The sequence below is a fragment of the Aphis gossypii genome, chromosome 3 (assembly GCF_020184175.1).
Source record: "Aphis gossypii isolate Hap1 chromosome 3, ASM2018417v2, whole genome shotgun sequence".
Lineage (NCBI taxonomy): Eukaryota > Metazoa > Arthropoda > Insecta > Hemiptera > Aphididae > Aphis > Aphis gossypii.
Window position 1 is genome coordinate 10,174,329 of NC_065532.1, and position 20,502 is coordinate 10,194,830.

Consider the following 20,502-nt stretch of genomic DNA (forward strand, 5'->3'; position numbering starts at 1 on the left):
TAACATTGAAATTAATATGTTCTGGGCTATAACTTATAACTGATAACGACATTTGTTTTGTTGATATTTTTTTAATTTATTAATTATGCATATAGATCTACATTATACCAACAATTTGTTCGTGTTTTTAAAAATCAATCAAAATGTATCAAATGATTAAACATCCTAAATCCGGGCCTAAATATTAAGAGAGGACTGTAGTGCCAAAAATAACTTGTTTTAGTTCTAATTATACTAAATTAAGAAAAAAAAATTTTCTTTGGACCAATTTTTCTTATATTGATGGTTCCACTATTCTCCATAATTATACTGTTGTAATATAATTCTTAAAAACTTGAATATTTTTAGAGGTCAGGAATGTATACACATAAATAAATTTAAAGAGTCAAAAATATTTCAAATAATTCTTTCTCATGTCAAAAAAAAAACAAATTGTTTTAGAATTACTGAGTGGAGGGGTTGAATCTAAACTTCTGTATATCCTTCAGACGGATTTTAAAATCCTATAAATGAGCTCTACACTGTGCATAATATGTTTGTAGTTTATAACAGACATTTAGATAGGGTAAAAAAGTTAATACCGTAATGCAAGTATAAAAAAATGGGCACATCTGAATATTTAAACACCTTATTGATTTAAGATATAATTAGGAAGAGTACACATAAATAAACATTATTTTTAACACGAGTAAGGCATCGTCCTCCTTCAATTCAATCATTGTTTATAATCTATGTTCATATTATTCACTCTTATACACAATGGTTGAAATTATAGAATATTTCACAAAGTATATTTAAAATTCAAGTCTTACTTTATATTATATATTACGCACATAATTCATGTGCTCGGTAAATTTTAACACTTATTAAAACGAAAATCAAGTATACTTCTAATTTATCTACTATATTTTATAATTATATAACTTATATTAAATTATACTTATATCTATATAAATCCCACCATAAATTAAGATATACTTATTATTTATTTTAATTACCGATTTGCAATAATATACCTTTAAAATAACTAAATTAATAGGAAAATATTGGAATGTTTATGTTTAATTGGTCCATAGTAAATAACAGTCAGGTATATAATATCACATCATAAAGTTATAATGAGATTGATTTTCTTACCTCCTTTAATTAAATGAAAAAATTCAATAAATTATCTTAACTAATACATTTTCTTTTCTAGTTTTACTAAATAGTTAAAATATTATATAAAGCACTTAAACCCTGTCAATGAAAATAGTAAGTACCTATATAATACAAATAGTAAATAATTACAAAACTTAAATGAATAAATTACATTGTAATTGAGCGTTTCCTACACAAAACATTTATATTATAGTTTATATATATATAAAAAAAATCACCGTATACAACAACTCATACCAAAACAAATATACCAATAATAAAAAAAAAAGATCAATAGTAATCACCCCCTAAACATTGTTTTATTTTTTTTAAATTTATAAAAATGTGTAAAACCGAATAACATGATTTCCCCAATAACGAGTTAGACAGACCAAAGGTAAAAATATGTTTCCTGCCATTGTTTCATGTATTCTAGGAAAGGGCGCATTAGTGGACCAACCAACGGCACAGAGTTAACAAACCACTGTAAGAATAAACGGATATGTTTTTCTGAATAGTTCTCGAAGAATGGTGATCTCACCATATACATAGCCAAGTTCAATGATCGTTTTGACAACACCAAACGTTGTTGAGGTGTTAAATTTTCTATAGACTTTAATCTCTGCAGACTAAAACATAGAAAAATAATAATTACAATCGAAACATGTTGCTTAATTCAAATATTTGTAAGTGTCGCTTATGAGTTTATACAACTATTACCTAATATATTCAATTGTTATGGAAATCAACCAAGGCTTCCATGATTTCTGACCAAAAACACACATACTGCCCAAGTGAATAATTGGTTTCATTATATACATTGTCTAAAATAAAAAATAATAAAATATTTCAAATCTTCACTTTTACTAAGTAAATAGTTTCAGGGTATTTTTTTTTAAATTTAAATTAATTTGTTATACTAATTAATAATGATTTATAAAAATCAGCTGGATTACATTTATAAGTATATAAAAAAAAAAAACCAATTTAGAGTATAAAAATTAATATTATTAGGTTATTCATACAAGGTTTAAGCTTTATTAAACTAAAATATGAATTAATTTCAACCATGCATATTAATTAATTTAAGTGCTACTTTCGACTAAATTGCAATAAAGAAAGTACCCTTCAGTTATAAGCTACACCTATAACACAGCAGAGTGAATTAATTAGTCTTACTTTTATTATTATTCTCAATATTATTGATTTTATACATGCATGGAAATAAAATAATATCAAGAGATAAGGTCTATAACACTGGATCCCACTTTTTTTTAAGAGGCTTTATATTTTATAATTTATAGTTAAAGTTTTTCCATAGAACCCACTCCAGGTTATTATTTTGTTATATTAATTAAAATATTATTTTAAAATTAAACACTTATCATTCATTGGTACCTTTTGGGCCATACATACAATCGTGAATTAATTTCATATAATTTTGCATGTTTTTGCATATTTCCTATTCTCGAATGCACAATAGTCTATGCATATTTCATGCATTTTTAGTGCATTAAAAACACAGCTCTGGTTATAGTTATAATAAAAACCCAGACAGACAACTGAAGTGGGTAATGATTAATTAAATTGTACGGGAATAGAATCCGGCTTACGCCAGACTACCATAACGACCAATGATGATCCTAATATAATAATCATGTGTTGTGCGTTGTACCTCCGCCACGATGTGTTTGTCACTAAGAGTCCTGCCGGGAACGCCGTTGAGCTTGTCCGCTCTCGGAGGGGCTTCCCACGTGCGTCGGTTCATCGGAGGTGCTGAAAATTGAAAAGAAAATCGGTAAAGTATTGACAATTGAAAAAACGTCATCGATCACGTCGATCCGAATCGGATCGAGACCGAACGCAAATACGCATTATACATAGGTAAGAAATAATAATACTACTCGTCAACGGCGTATTTTATATCGTATTTACCGTGATCCAGTTTGCGAATGGTCCGTCCCGACGGTAGCGTTATGACATCGTCGACAGAGTCGTTACATTTGAGTCCCACAGATTTTCGGTCCAAAGGCTGTATAGGGGGCGATTCGAGTATGTGAAGCTTGTGCACGTGCAACAGGTACATGCGTGCCATGCATCTGTAAAATTCGAAATCGCCGCGGCAAAAGCGTTAGTAAAACGTATACAAAAATAAAATATTTTTAGCACACGAGTTAACAATTAATATTATATTTATTATGTACAGCACGACATGCAAAGACACAATATTCAACTGTTCCGATGTGGAACATTTTTCTGTATTTTTTTAACAATTTGATTTAATTATAAAATGTGTATCTCGCCAAAATAAATAATAATTACCGTATTGTTTCGATGTTTCTAATGATATTTTACAACGAAACAATAATCAAAAGCTGTTATGGTAACAGCAATACAATTATAATATAGTATTTGGCATTAATTGAGCTATATGTTTTTTAGTGCGAACTACGAATCAAAATATCCAAAACAGAAGAGCTACTTGCGTCTATCGAGCAGACAAGGAAAGTCGAAAAACCATTTGAGGGATGAATGAGGTGTTAAAAAAGGAAAATTATAATATGTTTTTATAAAACATTTTTTTTTTTTTTTTTGAGGAGAGAGTGAAGTGTTTGAACACCAACAAGCAACAACTCTCGATACGTGTCTACGGCTCGCGGTGCTTTAGCACACACACGCACACACACACACTATGGTAAGACATATGTATTTAAATAACAATAGATAAGTCGGTTAAGTTCGAACTTTATACGAGACCGCCAGACGGGAATGATTTGAAAATAGCAGATTACAGCTGATAGGTACCGTAACAAAAATACTATTATGTAATATATTTTAAATAACGTGTCAATACCAAACAGATTATGAACTGCAAGACAAATATAACAATTATTGTGGGTCTAAATTCTAAAGTAAAATATACGGTCAATTTTAAACCATTTTCGACATTTTTATGAAAGTTATTCGTTAATAATTCCAACAGGCTAAGAAGTATTTTATAATATAATATGTATGTAGTAGGTGTGCGCATAAATTGAATAACATGCTAGGCGTGAGTGTAGGAATGAATATACCTAATCATCGAGTAGAAAATACAAAAACGATTATTCAAAACATTTGGTAGATATATCATACATCAGTGACTGATGTACGCCTATCTACGGTTACGATTTGGTACCACAACGACTACCTACACGGTGAAATCGTACAGTGTACGAATAACAGGATGAGAATCCTTCAAAAATAATATATTTTTTAAACGAAATCAAGACAACATTTAACATTTTAAAATATTATAATAAATAATAATCAATAGCCATCCCACGTGACGTGACCATCTTAATCATAACCGAACAGTGTTGTTTTGTGTTCCAAACAGTAATTTACCAATCTTATTCGGAACGCTCTGTACACGGTACGCGCTGACAACGTTTTAGATAAGACGAAACAATTTAATCAACCGGTTACAACAACTGAGAAGTAACGACTAACAAGTAGCTATCAGAACAGTTTAAGATACAATTATTAACAACTCCGTGAATATTGAATTTTGATTAATAAGCAAATTATCGAATTAAAATTTATGGTGACCATGTGGTAATAATCTACTATATATCCAAACACCGTTTTAATTGACTAACGAATCGACTGAAAAAAAAAAAAAATTGGAAAACTATAAACGTTTAACTTTGATCTGCACAGGTGATTCAGGCCATTAAAATCGAAAGCAAATAAGCCATAGATAAAACCAAACATAAAGCGGTGAAAACCAACAGTAATCAGTCTTTGTATTGGTAGAATACAAATCACAGTCAACGACGAACACTACAAATGGCATCTTTTTTAAAATGGTACAGATTTTACAGCCACACATACCCAATACGGACCAACCTCGTTCAAACAGGTATGTAACCAGTGTAACACTGTGTATAAATATAATTATTATTTTCATTATATATTTTAGGTTTATTGTTTGGTTTTGGGGATTTAATGGCTCAGAGCGCAGTAGAAAAGCGTAAACCCGATGAAATCGATTGGTTACGTACTATTCGCTATGCATCTATTGGGTGCGCCGTAGGACCAACACTTACTATGTGGTATAAATCGTTGGACAGATTTGGAACTAAAAACACCATACCAATAATAGCTAAAAAGATAATAGTTGATCAAACAATTGCATCACCAATTATTAATGGAGCTGTAATGATAATGAGCAGAGTGTTTAGTGGTGACGAATGGCCACAAATACAAAATAAATTAGAAGACAACTATGTGAAAGTTATGCTTACTAGTTATTTGGTAAATACTTTTAATGCAATTTTTTTTTTTTTTAATATCTTATTCTATTACCTATCTATTTTCTTTTTTTTATAGATTTGGCCAGCTGTACAGACATTTAATTTCTCCATTGTTCCTCAACAATACAGGGTTTTAACAGTACAAATAGTGTCATTAGCTTGGAATACATATCTTTCATTCATGAGTGTTGGCGGTGAAAAATCAAAATAATTATAATATTAAAAATTATATATCAATGCATCTAAGGGTGTATAATTCTGTTTATAAATTTATGTTTCTATGTTTATTTTATGTATCATTTGTTATTTGAAATATATACACATATATTATATATATATATATTTTTAAATATAAATCAAATATTTTTTAATATTCTTAATATTGTGATAAACTATAAAAACGTATAGTTGTAATCTTAATATCTATGTAATTAATAAAACTGGTTGAATCTTTAAAAATTTTTTTTACCTATACAAATTCAATTTAGAATTATCTAAGAAGAAAGATTAAATAATTTCAACGAGATGAACTGCACAGCTAAGAACTCAGCATCTACAGAAATCTACAACTATCATAAGGCCGTATTAGATATATAGTTTAAGACCTCAACTAAACTACTTCAAAAAGGTAAATAAAAAAGAATATGCTTTAGAGTCGAATAATTACTTTGCAGTCTGTAGGAGTACAATTATAATCCATCGTCCTCTGTCGCCCCATAATTTTTTAGCAGATACTTCTATGAACACTTCAATATAATCCACAGTGGTAATGAAACGCTTGATATTTTCAGAGCTAAATATTTTTTTCTTCCCTTTATCACTGACTGTTTTTAAGTTACTAGATTTGGCAGTACTTAGTATGATTTGATCGTTAAATAACATCATGAAGTTGGACATGGAGTATATAAGCTCGGACAGTAACGTCGAGTTGTTGATTCGACCTGCAATCATGCGCTAAGCTATAGTGAATAATTGGATTACACGATTTATAAACAAAATAAAAAATACCGGCTAAAAAGTACGATATCCATTTTATTGAAGCTTCAAGATCTGTTGTTCGTTCTGGATGTGCACTGACCCAGTTCACGTAATGTTTATATAGTACTCTTAATGTAGGTATAGATAAATTCTCCATTTTATTAATGTGGTTGTTCGTCAGCCGATACTGTCGGCAAAAAATGTGAATATGTAATCAGCAAAAACAAAAGAATGTAAAATATAATTCACAGTACGGATTGTATATTGTTATTGTACATTTTTTGAATCTTTGTGGTTGACGTTGTTGATTATATGGTACGTGCGTGAAGTTAGCGATAGAGCCAGTTATTGATAAGGAAATGTCATATCAACGATGGCCGATTTGTACGATGAGTTGCCTATTGTATACCCCTGACCGAAATTATGCACACATAAAAATCCTAGCCAAATAATTATATTGTTATTCAATAATGAAATATTTTACCGTCTACTCTAGATGGCACTATGGTTTATAAGTTGTAAAATAAATATTATTATCAAACATGTGATATCTAAGTTGTTGTCATTCGCACCACGGACGACCAATATTACAATATGGATTTACATAATTTATAAAACATGTCTAACGTATTTTAAAATAAGCTATTTTATTTGTGTATAAATAAAATAATCATCGTATTTTATAGAGTATTTACCATATTTGCGTCACAATGAGGTATTTGAATTTACTATCTATCTAAATAAATATTTTAATAATTGAAGAGTTAAGATTTATGTCCTTATCAATGATTTCCTCAGAACAAATCGGTTAGAAATGATGGAAATATTTAACCATAGACGCATTATGGTTTTTCACGACTGCCATAACACGCAATTGGATTTGTGTTGTAAGTATCTACTCTGTTATTCTCATAAAGTTTTATCTGTTTCTCAATTGCTTTGAAAAGTATTTAAACAATATCCATTCATTCGTACAAATAATAATATAATATATCTCAGAAAGCTACAAAACAATAATCCTAAATAACTAAATACGTGTACACATATTATGTATAATTGATGATGTTCATCAGCTTTTACATTATATCAATAACTGGAACCCATGAACCGTTTCTAACCGCATAATCATGCAAATGATGCGTTAGATAGTATAGTACAATAAATAGATAAGAAAATTATAATTAGATTGTATCTATCATTCAAACGTAAATAACGACCAACGAAATTAGTAATCATCGACATGAAACAAGAAACGAGCATTCGTTGAAATGAAAATATTTTAAAACGAAGATCCGTGAAAAAAGAGACACTGGCCATGTTCGTTGTTCATTATCAGGCGGACAACGACATGTCGAGACCTACGGATTATGTTTGGTCGTTTGGGTACATACTAATACACGCAAACATGGATTTTATAAACGAACACCACAATAAATATATCAAGTTCGTGGTCCGGACATACCTCATCCTCTCGATTTGAAAGGAGCAGTGCATTCAAGACAGTTATGGTACTTAGATGATCTGACTTAATTTTATCAAGTTCGATACCCAATATTACTGCTAAGGAATAAAAGTAAATATAAAATAATACTCTATTGTTAAGAAAAATCAACATTGTATTTAATACAATGATTGTAAATATTAAAAAAAAAAAAAAAATCAAATTTACAAAAACATGTTAATATTTCTTATGCGATTATATTATATTTTTTGATAATAGAACGGTGGGCGGGAATAATGTGCTATGAAGCATTCCCGATGTATTTTAAGAATCGAATAATTTCCAGAATGCTTTTATCGTACAGAATCATCGAGTACAAACTTAGAAACATAATACAAATATACATATACTTTTTTTCGTATTTAGTTGTTGCTGAACAATTTCCGAATTTCTACATAGCATGTTATTCCCGCCCACGGCCCACCCTTCAATACATGTCTGACCGGCTTATTCGGCGCAACGTATAGGCAATTTAGCTACATTGCGGCGTAGATCAACAAAATAATATTATAAATAAAAAATGTTTAATCGACGTGTAATAACTAACTGAATTCAATAATATTATTATTTATAATAGGTATAATGATTTTGTTCTTTTTTTCTATAATGACATATTCAGATTAATGGTTTCAAATTGTGACATAGCATCAGAATGTGTATCAAATGACGTATATTTACTCTCATTGGTTCATTGCATTGAACATTGTATTTAAGTATTCACTTTACAAAAGAAAAAGTTACGAACAATTTTAATAGACAAAAGAATGATATTTTGGTAAAATAGTGTGACCCAGCAGGATGATCGATTTGACAACACCAAACGTTGTTGAGGTGTTAGATTTTCCAAAGCCTTTAAGCTCTGCAGACTAAAACATAGAAAATAATAATTTCAATTGAAAAATTTTGCTTAATTAATATGTTTGTAAGTGTTGCTTATGAGTTTACACAACGATTTATGATTACCTGATATATTTAATTGTTAAGGAAATCGACGAAGGTATAAATGATTTCTCACCAAAAACAAACATACTGCCCAAGAGAATAATTGGTTCTATTATATACATCGTCTGAAATAATAAATAATATATTATTTAAAATCTTCACTATTACCATGTAAATAGTTTCAGAGTATTTTTTTTAAAATTTAAATTAGTTTATTTTACTAACTAATATTGGTTTATAAAAATCAGTTGGATTACAAGTATAAGTATAAGTATATATAAAAAAACCAATTAAGGGTATGAAAATGAATATTATTAGGTTATTCATCATAGTTCTGGTTATAATTATAATAAGCTCAGATGGACAACTGAAGTGGGTAATGATTAATTAAGTTGTACGGGAGTAGAACCTGGCTTAAGTCAGACTACCACAACGACCAATGATGATACTAATATAATAAGCATGTGTTGTGCGTTGTACCTCCGCCACGATGTGTTCGTAACTAAGAGTGCTGACGGGAATGCCGTTGAGTCGATAAGATTTTAGATCGAACAATTTTGTAGGGGGCGATTCGAGTATTAGCTTTTGCACATGCAAAAGGTACAGGCCTGCCACGCATCTGTAAAATTCGAAATCGCAGTGGTAAAAACGTTAGTTAAACGTATACAAAAATATATATAATATAATTTCAATGAGATAAACTGCACAGTTAAGAACTGAGCATCTAGAAAAACCTATAACTATTATAAGGCCATATTAGATATATAGTTTAAGACCTCAACTAAACTACTTCAAAAAGGTAAATAAAAAATAATATGCTTTATAGTCGAATAATTACTTCGCAGTCTGCAGGAGTAGAATTATAATCCATGCTTTTTTGTTGCCACATGGTTTTATAGCAAATTCGAACACTTCAATAAAATCCACAATGGTAATGAAACACTTGATATTTTCATTGCTAAATATTTTTTTCTTCCCTTTATCACTGACTGTTAATAAATTACTAGATTTGGTGGCACTTAGTATGATTTGATCGTTAAATAACATCATGAAGTTGGATATGGAATATATAAGTTCGGAGAGTAACGTCGAGTTGTTGCTTCGACCTGCAATCATGCGCTAAGCTATAGTGAATAATTGGATTACATGATTTATAAAAAAATAAATAAATAAATAAATACCGGCTAAAAAGTACGATATACATTTTATTGAAGCTTCTATCTCTGTTATTCGTTCTAGGTGTGTACCGACCCAGTTCACGCAATGTTCATATAGTATTCTTAATGTAGGTTTAGATAAATTTTCCATTTTATTTATTTCGTTGTTTGTCAGCCAATAATCGGATGATGTCGGCAAAAAATATGAACATGTAATCAGCAAAACAGAAGAATGTAAAATATAATTCACAGTACGGATGGTATATTGTTATTGTACACTTTTTGAGTCTATGTGGTTGACGTTGTTTATTATATAATACGTGCGTAGTGTAAGCGATAGAGACAGTGTTATTGATAAGGAAATCTCATATCAACGATGAGTTGCCTATAGTATGCTCCTGACCAAAATTATGCACACATTTATAAAATTCCTGCCAATTAATTATTCTTATTCAATAATGGAATACTTTACCGTCTACTATAGATAATTCTAGGAATTATAAGTTGTAAAATAAATATTATTATCAAACATGTGATATCTTATAAATTAAGTACATATTAACAATTATCCATATTTTAAAGGCGAAGTAAGTAAATACAACACAATAATAATAATAATAATGATTTATTATTAGTATTTTATTTAATATACAAATTTAGGTAGGTACTTAACACGGACTAGTGTTACAATAAATATAGTTACTTTACAAATTTAATGTTAACACAAATACGGAACATTTTTTACTGAATATCTACGTATTGTATAATATATTGTAAAATAGTAATATATTATTCTACATATTATGTAGACGACATAACGTTTTAACATCACATTGTACTATTATAATGTACAATAAAAGTAATAAAGAATTTTTATTATTTAAATTTCAATTACGTCAGTGCGAAGCAAGTCTTAAAAATCAAGCTGTCCCAGCCACCTGACGACCGATAAACTATTGCTGTTTGAATTAGATACATTGAAAAATAAATCGAATATATTATTGGCCGATAAGCTAATAAATACCTATAATATTGTAACAGACGTGGAAATGCTCATATAGTTATATGAATATAATTATTAAATAAAAATGTGTGTGTGTGTTTGTGTGTGTGAGTGTGGATGAGAAGCAATGTAAAGTTGAAGCTAGCGAGGCTACAAAGTTTTGGACTTGAAGTTTTTTTTCGTTCTGACCAGTCCGGATTCACCGCTCAAACGTTACACATTGCTCCATGATCCGACGATGGTCAGTGTGTCACAAAAGAAATCAGACTCTTCTCCTGCCCCAAACACTGAAAAAATCTATTATCGTCCTCCGATTATAACAGATTATTATTACAATGAATATATATATCAAGTTCGTGGCCCGGACATACTTCACCCTCTCGACTTGAAAAGAGCAAGATATTCAAGACAGTCATGGTACTTATAGATGATCCGATGACTTGATTTTATCAAGTTCTACACCCAATATTACTGCTAAGGGTTACAGGTAAATAATACTCTATTGTTAAGAACAACTAATATTATATTTAATACAATCATTGTAAATATTAAAAAAAGTTTAAATTGACGAAAAAATGTTAGTATTTAACCTTTGTAAGACAAGATCAGATTATCAATTAAAAAACTGTACCTCTGTTTTTTCTTATGCGATTGTATTATTTTGTATGATAATACATGCGTGACCGACTTATTCGGCGCAACGTATAGGCAATTTAGCTACATCGCGGCGTAGATCAACAAAATAATATTATAAATAAAAAATGTTTAATCGACGTGTAATACCTAACTAGCTCAATTCAATAATATTATTATTTATGATAGGTATATTGATTTAGTTTTTTTTTTATAATGACGTATTCAGATTAATGGTTTCAAATTGTGACATAGCATCAGAATGTGTATCAAATGACGTATATTTACTCTCATTGGTTCATTGCATTGAACATTGTATTTAAGTATTCACTTTACAAAAGAAAAAGTTACGAACATTTTAATAGACAAAAGAATGATATTTTGGTAAAATAGTGTGACCCAGCAGGATGATCGATTTGACAACACCAAACGTTGTTGAGGTGTTAGATTTTCCAAAGCCTTTAAGCTCTGCAGACTAAAACATAGAAAATAATAATTTCAATTGAAAAATTTTGCTTAATTAATATGTTTGTAAGTGTTGCTTATGAGTTTACACAACGATTTATGATTACCTGATATATTTAATTGTTAAGGAAATCGACGAAGGTATAAATGATTTCTCACCAAAAACAAACATACTGCCCAAGAGAATAATTGGTTCTATTATATACATCGTCTGAAATAATAAATAATATATTATTTAAAATCTTCACTATTACCATGTAAATAGTTTCAGAGTATTTTTTTTAAAATTTAAATTAGTTTATTTTACTAACTAATATTGGTTTATAAAAATCAGTTGGATTACAAGTATAAGTATAAGTATATATAAAAAAACCAATTAAGGGTATGAAAATGAATATTATTAGGTTATTCATCATAGTTCTGGTTATAATTATAATAAGCTCAGATGGACAACTGAAGTGGGTAATGATTAATTAAGTTGTACGGGAGTAGAACCTGGCTTAAGTCAGACTACCACAACGACCAATGATGATACTAATATAATAAGCATGTGTTGTGCGTTGTACCTCCGCCACGATGTGTTCGTAACTAAGAGTGCTGACGGGAATGCCGTTGAGTCGATAAGATTTTAGATCGAACAATTTTGTAGGGGGCGATTCGAGTATTAGCTTTTGCACATGCAAAAGGTACAGGCCTGCCACGCATCTGTAAAATTCGAAATCGCAGTGGTAAAAACGTTAGTTAAACGTATACAAAAATATATATAATATAATTTCAATGAGATAAACTGCACAGTTAAGAACTGAGCATCTAGAAAAACCTATAACTATTATAAGGCCATATTAGATATATAGTTTAAGACCTCAACTAAACTACTTCAAAAAGGTAAATAAAAAATAATATGCTTTATAGTCGAATAATTACTTCGCAGTCTGCAGGAGTAGAATTATAATCCATGCTTTTTTGTTGCCACATGGTTTTATAGCAAATTCGAACACTTCAATAAAATCCACAATGGTAATGAAACACTTGATATTTTCATTGCTAAATATTTTTTTCTTCCCTTTATCACTGACTGTTAATAAATTACTAGATTTGGTGGCACTTAGTATGATTTGATCGTTAAATAACATCATGAAGTTGGATATGGAATATATAAGTTCGGAGAGTAACGTCGAGTTGTTGCTTCGACCTGCAATCATGCGCTAAGCTATAGTGAATAATGGATTACATGATTTATAAAAAAATAAATAAATAAATAAATACCGGCTAAAAAGTACGATATACATTTTATTGAAGCTTCTATCTCTGTTATTCGTTCTAGGTGTGTACCGACCCAGTTCACGCAATGTTCATATAGTATTCTTAATGTAGGTTTAGATAAATTTTCCATTTTATTTATTTCGTTGTTTGTCAGCCAATAATCGGATGATGTCGGCAAAAAATATGAACATGTAATCAGCAAAAACAGAAGAATGTAAAATATAATTCACAGTACGGATGGTATATTGTTATTGTACACTTTTTGAGTCTATGTGGTTGACGTTGTTTATTATATAATACGTGCGTAGTGTAAGCGATAGAGACAGTGTTATTGATAAGGAAATCTCATATCAACGATGAGTTGCCTATAGTATGCTCCTGACCAAAATTATGCACACATTTATAAAATTCCTGCCAATTAATTATTCTTATTCAATAATGGAATACTTTACCGTCTACTATAGATAATTCTAGGAATTATAAGTTGTAAAATAAATATTATTATCAAACATGTGATATCTTATAAATTAAGTACATATTAACAATTATCCATATTTTAAAGGCGAAGTAAGTAAATACAACACAATAATAATAATAATAATGATTTATTATTAGTATTTTATTTAATATACAAATTTAGGTAGGTACTTAACACGGACTAGTGTTACAATAAATATAGTTACTTTACAAATTTAATGTTAACACAAATACGGAACATTTTTTACTGAATATCTACGTATTGTATAATATATTGTAAAATAGTAATATATTATTCTACATATTATGTAGACGACATAACGTTTTAACATCACATTGTACTATTATAATGTACAATAAAAGTAATAAAGAATTTTTATTATTTAAATTTCAATTACGTCAGTGCGAAGCAAGTCTTAAAAATCAAGCTGTCCCAGCCACCTGACGACCGATAAACTATTGCTGTTTGAATTAGATACATTGAAAAATAAATCGAATATATTATTGGCCGATAAGCTAATAAATACCTATAATATTGTAACAGACGTGGAAATGCTCATATAGTTATATGAATATAATTATTAAATAAAAATGTGTGTGTGTGTTTGTGTGTGTGAGTGTGGATGAGAAGCAATGTAAAGTTGAAGCTAGCGAGGCTACAAAGTTTTGGACTTGAAGTTTTTTTTCGTTCTGACCAGTCCGGATTCACCGCTCAAACGTTACACATTGCTCCATGATCCGACGATGGTCAGTGTGTCACAAAAGAAATCAGACTCTTCTCCTGCCCCAAACACTGAAAAAATCTATTATCGTCCTCCGATTATAACAGATTATTATTACAATGAATATATATATCAAGTTCGTGGCCCGGACATACTTCACCCTCTCGACTTGAAAAGAGCAAGATATTCAAGACAGTCATGGTACTTATAGATGATCCGATGACTTGATTTTATCAAGTTCTACACCCAATATTACTGCTAAGGGTTACAGGTAAATAATACTCTATTGTTAAGAACAACTAATATTATATTTAATACAATCATTGTAAATATTAAAAAAAAGTTTAAATTGACGAAAAAATGTTAGTATTTAACCTTTGTAAGACAAGATCAGATTATCAATTAAAAAACTGTACCTCTGTTTTTTCTTATGCGATTGTATTATTTTGTATGATAATACATGCGTGACCGACTTATTCGGCGCAACGTATAGGCAATTTAGCTACATCGCGGCGTAGATCAACAAAATAATATTATAAATAAAAAATGTTTAATCGACGTGTAATACCTAACTAGCTCAATTCAATAATATTATTATTTATGATAGGTATATTGATTTAGTTTTTTTTTTATAATGACGTATTCAGATTAATGGTTTCAAATTGTGATATAGCATCTGAATGTGTATTAAGTTATGTATATTTACTTCATAAACAAATTTACATATAATGTATACATATTTGTTATAGATTGGATAATATTGAAATATGTGGTATACAATCATTGCGGTTCGATAATAAATTCTAATTATTCTTATAGGATCATTACATTAAGTATTGTATTTAAGTATTCACTTTTCAAAATAAAAAATTATAAATGAAAATTAATTTTAAAAAAATCAGTTAAATTGTATGATATTGTTATGTTTTACACGAGGAGTTACAGTTGATTACTTACAAAAGACTTTTAAATATAATTTTTAAACAAATATGCATCCCGAAATTCAGGATGTATTATGTTATTTAGTTTCGAAAAAAATTTTGTTTTATATATTTGTCGAACAATTGAAGACATTGGGGCATACTACTTTATTTTTATTTTTTTTACTACACATTTTAGTACAACACAAAAACTCTCAGTAGCAGTGTGAACTATTATTTTTTTTTAAATACAGTATGTATGTTTTGATACATCTCATGGCCATACTTAAAAAAGGTAAGTAAATGCCGTTTATTATTAGGAACACGAATAATTGATACAACCGCGTTGTTGAAACAAAATGTCTAGAACAGTATATTAAAACATTGAAAATCGGTTGAATTATTGAAACAACATATCGGTTATTTGAAATATTTCGGGTCAAAGTATTATTACAATATTCTACTATAGTACTACGCGTTATTTTGTTTTTATTGTCGTTACTTATCGTTACTGAATTCCACTCTTCCGATTAATTTCATTTTTTTTTATTGTTCCTTATCGTAAGTACAGTACCTTACATGTTCTAATGTTATTGTTTTAGTTCAGTTTCGGCGTGCATACGCAAAGGTGCAGGTTAGTGTTTCTTTTTTTTTAAAATCTAAAAATATCTAAAAGCCTAAATTTAAGCTCGGGACAGAAGTGCGACTTGTTTAAGTCATACGAAGTCCTTACAAAAATTAGTTCCTAATATATGCACTTTTTAATATATCTATATTTTTAATGAGTTTTTTATTATTTACTGACTTTTACTATCTACGAATTCTAGAGTCCCAAGTCTCAAAAAAATACTTTTACTTTGCTACTGCAAACACGTAAAGGAAATGAAGGGGTTTGCCCATTTTATCCAAATGAGAATGATTATACGACATTATACATTTATACGTAGTATGTTTTTTAACCTATATATTATGTACAGATATTGAAATTCATACATAATATATTATATAATTTAAAAATTCAGACATACCTATAAATATTAGATAGTTAAAAACTAGTCGGATGCCGTGGTCTCAAAAGTATACAGGAAACTAATTTTTTTTCGTTTTTCTCGATTATCTATTGAACTCGTATTAATTTTTCGAAAATGTATACTTTTAAAGTAACCAAATCCCAAAATATCAACTACATATAATATGCGATCAGAACCGCTTTTGAAGTTGAAGATCAGAACGTTTTTTCTATTATAATAACTAATAAGTGACTTCCAACACACATAAAATAAAAAATTTTAATAATAAAATAAAAATATAAACACAATTGTAAAACTAATTCATGCATCGCTCTGCTTAGAATTTAAAAATTATTAATTAAAATATAATTTTATAATAGATTAATCGTATAAAATCAAATTTACTTTATGTCAATATGTCCTAAAAGCTAGTTAAGTACTAGTATTGTATAAGTTTTATATTTTTATTAAGAAATCGCAATGTGAATAGTACCTATAAAAGTTAAGTATTTATTGAATAATTTCATGTTATTCCGCTATCCTCTGAAAGTATTTTAACTATAATATGCCTATTATATAACAGTTGATCGTATACAGACCAAAGTAGACGTAATAACCACTCATCGTTATGACTATATATAAAGCTAAAGTTTATGAAAAAAAAAACGATTCTCATATGGCGTGTTGGTTTTTATAGTCGTAGGCTTATACAAATCTATTTATTGCCTGGTATTTATAATATGTACTAAATATCGACTAAAGCGGTATAGCTATTTATTTAGGTCGAAAGTACCTACATTTAATTATTACACGAGTATCAAATTTATCATAATTGTGTAAATATGAAAAAATAATTATACGATCAATAGGCAACATAAGCATTACTTGAGCATTATTACTGAGGGTTATCTTTTCAGTTTTAAAATATTTTAACGAAAATATAGAACGATTTAATTAAAACATTTATTTGTAAGAATATCCAGAATATTCAAGGTAGGTGCTTCAATCTATACGATAATAATTAGGGCTTGGATTTTAAAACATATACTATGTTTCTTTTTTTATATATGAGCTAGAAATCTAATTTTTATGATTAAATTCGTTTCACGTCATTCTGATTCAAAGTAAACCAATTTATTTTTGCTTTTTCGGTTTTTTTTTTATGTTAATTTTTTTTTTTTGCTTTTTTCAGTTATTTCAGGTGTAGAATTTTTGTATGTTTCTTATGCTACTATAGTAGCAATAACAAAAATATGAATTAATAAGAAACGTTAAAACCAAGAATTCGTTATATAGGTATTGGATTATTATTGTTTTCGTTATCGGCTTGTTTATTAAGTGTATAGATTATCAATCTACATATTATAGCAAGCAGTAACTATACGGTCAGTATGCCTATAACAACGATATCGACCATTTCAAAATTTAAGATTTAGTGTTTTATAATTTGAAACATCTTGTATGAAGTATGCACCGATCACTTCAGTGGATGTAGAGAGTCGTTTTCTATGCATAAAAATAGTCTGTCGGATAATATAAAGGCAGTTTCACTACTGAAAATTTAGAGAATTCGTGGTAATTAATTTTTCAAATTTTTTTATTCGTTTTTATAACTAGTTTGTGTACATTTTCAGTCATGTTTTTTTGCTTTTTCAAAACAATCGTGTGCTTTTTTAGTTGCTTATTATGCTTTAAAATCCTTTGAAATAATAATAAAATAATTATACATTTTCGGTATTCTAAAGTATATTAACAATGTATAATAAACGATAAAAATAATACATTTTTTATTGTGACTAAATCTTAACTCAATTAGCATTTAGCAATTACTTTATATATATATTTTTAATTCTTTTCTGCAGATATTTAATAGTACACTCGATATAACCTATTTTAAAATTATTTAAACATTAAATATACACTAGACGAGAGAGTCGTTAAGCATTTAGGTCTTGGGTATTAAAACGCGATTTTAAATTACGAGGATAATATCTTTAATTATTTTTCATACTATAATATTTCTATTTTGATATAATAAAATGATTGTGAATTAATTGATTTTAATAATCAACGAAGTATTCGATATTAGAGTCCAAAAATGTAGTATACTTTAATGAAATAATAATGAATTTATACGTTTCTTTTGAATTAAATCGTGGTTAACACACTACACACACATTGTCCTTCACTAACCTCTCCCCTATATTATTAGATTAAAAAAAAATGTAAACCCACACAAATTATAGTATAATGGATAATATATTAGTTTTTGAGTGGAACGACAAATGATTTATAAATTTATCATTGAATTCAAATAATTTAACTAATTTGTTATATAGTAACCAACTCAACGAGGATCAAAACTATACATTCGAAACCTACTATACAGCAGAAAATGTTTTATCAGTTTTTTTTAGAAAAAAAAAGAATCCTAAAACCTTATTCATTTAAGTAGAATATTTAGAATATTGTCAAATAAAAATCGTAATCTTTACAGTTTACACTTAGTATTAACCTAAGATGAATAAAATAATTAATATCTAAACATTTGACTGGAAAATATATAAAATATCGAAATAAATAATTAATAAACAGAAAAAACGTTATTCCAACAAGATTGTATTTTTAGACTTTTTTTGTACGGAGAAACCTGAAATTTAACTACAATATATGTATCTTTAGTTTATAAATAATATAATAGTAACACATAAATTTACATCAAATGCACGTGAATAATTTAGATAAATCAATTTATAAACCACTAAAATGCCTTCTGAAATTTCTTTTTTTTTATATTATTAAACACTATTATAAGCTTATAATAGTTAATCTTTATATTGTTTTATATTATTCATCCAAAATTTTTGAAACTTCAATCTGCCCGTGGAATGATTTATTAAGTCGTTGCAGTAGTTAATACAAACATTATTAACTTAAGCATGTTTAAATAATCAAGAACTATTTTATCGTACGGTGTCAATCGAATACAATAATAAATGATTAACGATTTAAGCATCGTTTATTTGTGCAGCGTATAATATATTTTTAAAATAAATGACTTTTATCACAAACATAACTTTAAAACAATACATTTTTAAATTTATCTATTATTTGTCTCTTACTAATAAAAAAAATAGGCCACCGTCAACAGACGTTTGACAGGATAAAGTACTTAAGAAATATTGATTTCGATTTTATTGCTTTATGTTTTTGAAAATGCCTAGCTGCAGTATCATAGAAAACATTTATTGAAAATAGCAGGCACGATTTTGACGTCGCGTGACTTTATGAGTATTACTTTATTGCAATAATTGTAATAGGAATGCCAAATGGTTTTAATCTAAAAAAGACCGCCTATTCATTGTACGTATATACATTTAATAACTTTATTTATTATTTTGTATTAGCATTTCTTAAACACTGAATATTTTTAAAAACGTTTCATTATAAATCAAAGAAATTTTTATTAGTATTACAATAACAAAAAAAATAAAAACTTAAAAGTGTGAATTTATTACATTAAAATATGAACATCATTGTAATTTCTAACATATCTTCTTAATTTAGTTTATCTAAATAAGATAAACTTAATATATACTATTAGAAATCTTTTTGTTTTATAGTATAACTTAGCTATTTAAAATTTTCGAATTGAGTATCTATCATCTAGAGTCTAGACTTTTAAAGTTATGAATCATTTGAAGTAATTTACTTCATAAGAGAAGATTTATTATAATGTACCTATAGATTTTAGATAATTCATTTAGTGGTTTTTACTTTACTTTTAAAATATTTTCTCATTTTAAGGAAGATTGGGATATGCGATAAAAGTGATAAAAGGGCGGCTCGGTATGATGGTATATAATACGAGTATAGACCTGTAGATGCTTGTTTTCAAAAATGTTTAAACGTACTATGCTATTGAATTAAATAATAAAAATTAACTTAAGGTATATGTAATCGCATTTATGATTTTATTATGATTAATTTGAA

General features: G+C 28.2%; 3 protein-coding genes across 6 annotated transcripts; 1 reads left to right on the forward strand and 2 right to left on the reverse strand.

The window, feature by feature from the left end:
* Positions 1-1,044: 1,044 nt before the first annotated feature.
* LOC114126504 (peroxisomal membrane protein PEX16-like) lies at positions 1,045-6,722 on the reverse strand. Its single transcript, XM_027990458.2, has 6 exons — positions 6,447-6,722; positions 6,106-6,379; positions 3,076-3,239; positions 2,816-2,916; positions 1,861-1,964; positions 1,045-1,769 (listed from the first exon to the last, which is right to left on the reverse strand). The coding sequence occupies exons 1-6, from the start codon at positions 6,571-6,573 to the stop codon at positions 1,523-1,525; spliced, it is 1,017 nt and encodes a 338-aa protein (XP_027846259.1). The 5' UTR covers positions 6,574-6,722; the 3' UTR covers positions 1,045-1,522.
* LOC114126508 (mpv17-like protein 2) lies at positions 3,543-5,897 on the forward strand. 2 transcript variants are annotated; one of them, XM_050202753.1, is made up of 5 exons: positions 3,543-3,835; positions 4,520-4,737; positions 4,843-5,044; positions 5,105-5,439; positions 5,515-5,897. In XM_050202753.1, exons 3-5 carry the CDS (start codon positions 4,972-4,974, stop codon positions 5,647-5,649), a joined length of 543 nt encoding a protein of 180 aa, XP_050058710.1. In that variant the 5' UTR covers positions 3,543-3,835; positions 4,520-4,737; positions 4,843-4,971; the 3' UTR covers positions 5,650-5,897. The 2 variants fall into 2 exon arrangements, with proteins under 2 accessions (XP_050058710.1, XP_027846262.1); XM_027990461.2 differs by lacking the exon at positions 4,520-4,737.
* A 1,849-nt stretch (positions 6,723-8,571) lies between the features above and the next one.
* LOC114126505 (peroxisomal membrane protein PEX16-like) lies at positions 8,572-13,672 on the reverse strand. Of its 3 annotated transcripts, none has more exons than XM_050202751.1 (5): positions 13,384-13,672; positions 13,042-13,309; positions 12,684-12,822; positions 12,225-12,328; positions 8,572-8,783 (listed from the first exon to the last, which is right to left on the reverse strand). In XM_050202751.1, exons 1-5 carry the CDS (start codon positions 13,508-13,510, stop codon positions 8,627-8,629), a joined length of 795 nt encoding a protein of 264 aa, XP_050058708.1. In that variant the 5' UTR covers positions 13,511-13,672; the 3' UTR covers positions 8,572-8,626. The 3 variants fall into 3 exon arrangements, with proteins under 3 accessions (XP_050058708.1, XP_050058709.1, XP_027846260.1); XM_050202752.1 differs by lacking the exon at positions 12,225-12,328 and adding an exon at positions 8,881-8,984 and having other exon boundaries at positions 13,384-13,671; XM_027990459.2 differs by lacking the exons at positions 12,225-12,328; positions 12,684-12,822; positions 13,042-13,309; positions 13,384-13,672 and adding exons at positions 8,881-8,984; positions 9,340-9,478; positions 9,698-9,965; positions 10,041-10,234.
* Positions 13,673-20,502: the final 6,830 nt, after the last annotated feature.

Bases quoted from the DNA above. Each gene is read 5' to 3' on its own strand.
- LOC114126508 (XM_050202753.1), top strand. From the start codon at position 4,972: ATGGCATCTTTTTTAAAATGGTACAGATTTTACAGCCACACATACCCA. The intron at 5,045-5,104 runs GTATGTAACCAG...TATATATTTTAG, and splicing joins GACCAACCTCGTTCAAACAG to GTTTATTGTTTGGTTTTGGG. The intron at 5,440-5,514 runs GTAAATACTTTT...TTTTTTTTATAG, and splicing joins TTATGCTTACTAGTTATTTG to ATTTGGCCAGCTGTACAGAC.
- LOC114126505 (XM_050202751.1), bottom strand. From the start codon at position 13,510: ATGGAAAATTTATCTAAACCTACATTAAGAATACTATATGAACATTGC. The intron at 12,823-13,041 runs GTAATTATTCGA...CGAATTTTACAG, and splicing joins CTACTCCTGCAGACTGCGAA to ATGCGTGGCAGGCCTGTACC. The intron at 8,784-12,224 runs GTAATCATAAAT...TCTATGTTTTAG, and splicing joins TTAACAATTAAATATATCAG to TCTGCAGAGCTTAAAGGCTT.
- LOC114126504 (XM_027990458.2), bottom strand. From the start codon at position 6,573: ATGGAGAATTTATCTATACCTACATTAAGAGTACTATATAAACATTAC. The intron at 3,240-6,105 runs GTAATTATTCGA...CGAATTTTACAG, and splicing joins GTACTCCTACAGACTGCAAA to ATGCATGGCACGCATGTACC. The intron at 2,917-3,075 runs GTAAATACGATA...TTCAATTTTCAG, and splicing joins CATTCGCAAACTGGATCACG to CACCTCCGATGAACCGACGC.